General features: G+C 36.8%; 1 protein-coding gene across 1 annotated transcript; it reads left to right on the top strand.

The window, feature by feature from the left end:
* The first annotated feature begins 2,679 nt into the window (after positions 1-2,679).
* LOC124369628 lies at positions 2,680-3,021 on the top strand. Its single transcript, XM_046827680.1, has one exon. It carries the CDS (start codon positions 2,680-2,682, stop codon positions 3,019-3,021), a length of 342 nt encoding a protein of 113 aa, XP_046683636.1.
* The last annotated feature ends 1,149 nt before the right edge of the window (positions 3,022-4,170 follow it).

Here is a 4,170-nt window from a genome sequence, read left to right as displayed (position 1 = left end):
TAGCTCCTAAAATGTGTATACACTTTCCTTAGCTGGCGAAACCACTGAAAACACATAATTTTTACACTTTGCACGTTGAAAAATTCTGTGCACAAACATCTCGGACCTCGCCTTTTGGGCAGCACAATATACAAAAATTCTGACGACGATAATTAAAAAAAAAAAATACTTTGGCGGATGGAGATAAATTGTTTTCTTCATTCCATAACCCATGTCTTAAGACGACGAAGGCCCATAAATTATAGAAAGAAAACATTTTAAATGTATTAAAAGTTAATTGATATTTTTTTTTATTTAAAAAAGTTTTAGTTTGTATAAAATAATGGACTTCCGTATATACACACCAATGTGATTATGAATGTTATGTAGTAAGTATTAGAATAGCTACTTTGTGAATACTGTGCACATTGTGTAGTAAACAAAGTCAGAGAATATGTGATAATGAAATCAATGAAGTGACCAGTAACAGCTCATTTCTGAATCCCGCTGTGCAATGTCTAGTAACAAGGTGGTAATGAAAGCAATGTCGAGATGAGTAACAGCTACTTTCTGAATCCCGCTGTGCAATTTCTAGTTACAAGGTGGTAATGAAAGCAATGTCGGGATGAGTAACAGCTACTTTCTGAATTCCGCTGTGCAATTTCTAGTTACAAGGTGGTAATGAAAGCAATTTCGTACCGAGTAAAAGCTACATTTTTTTGTAAAGATCTATTATGCAAAAGTTAAATTTATAAATGTTGTATTTTTGATAATTTTATCTAAATATTTATCTATACTACTAATTTAAAAATTCGTAATAAATAGCTTTGAGTGTAACAGCTGGAGGGCATTATATAGAATACACGCTTTAGTGTCTCGTGTTTTAGGTTTTCGAAAACTTTCAAGAATTGTGTGAGTTATATTTCGTGAATATTCTGTAAAGATACAACTTTGAAGTGACTACGTATATTATTATGGTGAATTTTTATTGGATATAATTATATTTCTTTATAAAACCGTACCTCAAGACTTTGCTGTAACTGCTTGAGTTTTGTTCTAAGTTGCTGAAAGCGCTTACAAGATTAAACGAGTTTTCTTAAGGAACAATATTGTGATTTTAATTATTTCATTTATTCATTTGTTCTAGGTGAATTCGTTGTAATTTGATGAGGTTTCATGATTTAATCATAAATAAATAGTAAAAAATTATTATTATATATATATATATATTTTCAGCAAGTATACTCGTGTCTGATACTATTAAACTTCTAAGCATAAATATTACAATGTTATTAAATCACGCTGCACACTGAAATAAAATTAATTTATTTGTATTTTAATAGAAACTTGATAATTAAACTTTATATTTTCGGTCTACATATACCGACATAACCTAACCAATCCTAACTTAACACTTTTAGGTAAAGTCCGGTCTGTGTGACCGGCAGGGGATATTTACAGTGATGATTTGGGAGCACTGCCGCGCGGCCGATCCCTCTCACCCCCCCAGTACCTTCCCGCCTCACCCCCATCATGACGATAGACTGGTTTCCAGCCAGTTCGGCTTCAGCGCTTGACAGTAATAAACAATAGTGGAAAAGTTTTGCGGTCTCAGAGACCGATACTTTACGTACTTGTTTTTTTGTTCCCGGTCTCTCGTACCGTTCTTTACTGTAGTGTTCCTAAATAAATATTTATATTTGTTTAGTGTATTTGAATAAACTTATATTTTGTTGTTGATTCATTGATTTTTATGAACAATGGACGAACAAAGCATAACAACCTTCAACGTCAAGTGGACTCCCGCAAAGGTCCGTAGTGAACACTAATCGTGGAAGTGCCAATCGTTATTGTGATAAAAATCAATCCACAAACAATGCCGTTAGTACACAAGACCCGAACTATGTCAATCGTACAAGGAGTATGGTTTTCAAAGAATCTTCAGACAGTGACTTGGACTATGATGATGTCGATGATTCGGATGCTGATCCAGATTATGTTCTGCCTAATGATGAGAACCCCGACATCAGCGAATAGGAAGTAAGTGATCATGAACTTAAGCGTGAGAATGGCAATGTTTTAGGCCTGGACCAGCAGCGTAAGTTGCCTGCTTACGTTTTTGGTAGATTACGGAAAAATAAGGTAGGTCCTCCTTATTTTTTATCCACTGCAAAGCCACCTCGGAACGTAAGAACTCCAACCCAAAATATTATCAGAGGAGGTCTACCTGGCCTTACTGCTCATGCTAGACTGTGTACTGAACCTAAACCAAAATCTGTATGGAACTTATTATTCGATAGTAGCATAGTCGGCCAGATTGTATCTTTTACAAACCAAAAAATGGCCTCAGTTAGAGGTTCCCTCGGACCTACAACAGAACAGTCTAACTACCGGGACACAAACGTCATAGAGATGAACGCATATATAGGGTTGTTGCTTTTGTCCAGCATTACTAAAGCTAGTCATGAAAAAATGGAATCTCTGTTCTCAAAAGACGTAACAAATAGACCTATTTTCACTGCCACATTGTCTTTGATACGCTATAAAGTTTTGACATCCTGTCTGCGTTTTCACGACGCTAACACAAGGGAGGAGCGCAAAGCTGCAGACAAGTCTGCTGCAATAGCACAGCTTTTTTCCACCCTTCTTTAAAACTTTCAGATATCATACACCCTCTCAGAACATGTCACAATTGACGAGATGTTGGTTCCATTTAGGGGACGCTGTGGTTTCAAGGTTAATATGCCGAAAAAACCGAAGAAGTACGGAGTGAAAATAATGTGTTCGTGTGATGCTAAGACATCATACCTTTACAATGCATACATTTCCACAGGGGTAGGATCAGATGGTATAGGACTGACAGACCACCAACAAGACTTCCTGTTGAAACCTACACAGAGCGTTGTTCGATTATGCAAGCCAATTGAACGTACTAACAGAAACGTTACTGCTAATAACTACTTCAGTTCAATTGAAACCGGTGACGAACTGAAGAAAAGAGGACTGACTTATGTCGGTACCATGAAAAAAAAAACAAACTGATCATTCCCGAGGAGTTCCTTCCAGACAGCACAAGACCAGCGGGTTCTTCTGATCATGCCTTCAACAGAAACACTACTCTCGTTTCTTTTGTCCCAAATAAAACAGAGCAGTTGTGTTGATATCCTCTATGCACCACACTGCAGAAATTGATTCGATAAATGGCAAACCAGAAATTGTTTCTTTCTAAAATGAAACCAAGTGTGGTGTGGACTTAATGGATATGAAGTGCGCCATATACAGTTCCAATAGAAGAACTAGAAGATGGCCTCTTGCAGTTTTTTATCGAATGTTGGGTGTGCGCAGCGTAAACTCCTAGATTATGTTTTTGAGCTACCAAAACATCCCTATGATTAACAGATTTGAATTTGTGAGGCAGTTGGCCTTGAGTCTTATCATACCGCATTTGCAATCACGCCTCACAGTCCCCACGCTTCCACGGGACTTGAATGAATCCACAAAAATGATCCTCCCACAGGAAAACGAGGAAGCAGTCATGCAAGATGATGTAGTTCCCAACGAAAAACTTCCAAAACGGAAAACATGCAGCACCTGTCCGTATGAAAAAAAAGAAAGACTGGATACCAATGCATCAAGTGCATCAAACCGGTGTGCCTCGAGTGTAGCCGAAAGGTTTGCCTTGCCTGTGCACCAGAATGCGTCTAAAGAAGACTCGTGAGAGACAGCTCCAATTTCCCCTTGTTATTCAATATACCAAGTATAGTCATTATTCATAATGTGTTTATTATTGAAGTTTTCCTTTCTCTAAATACTCTACTTATGAATTATATTAGTCTTATACTCAATAAATACATGTTATGAAAATTTTGGAGTCTTTATTATATGAAAACCAAAGTACAATATAGGTTATAGAAGTGTAAAACTACTATTTATGTAAAAATATACAATAAAAACATTAGCGGTCTCTGAGACCGGAACTTTACCTAAACGTAAAAATTTTTGCCTTTACCTATAAGTGTTAACCTAGTACGCTCTAAACAAATAAAACACAACTAATCCTACTCAATCCAAATTAATATTAACCCTTCCAACGCGGCTAACGCCTAAAGACGCGGAACTGCCGATGCTTTAAACGCGGATTACGTCTACAAACGCAAAAGCTTTACTTATGAAATGGCGAAGAATTAGTTG

Source organism: Homalodisca vitripennis, chromosome X (genome assembly GCF_021130785.1).
Source record: "Homalodisca vitripennis isolate AUS2020 chromosome X, UT_GWSS_2.1, whole genome shotgun sequence".
Lineage (NCBI taxonomy): Eukaryota > Metazoa > Arthropoda > Insecta > Hemiptera > Cicadellidae > Homalodisca > Homalodisca vitripennis.
This window is presented reverse-complemented; position numbering and strand designations above follow the sequence as displayed.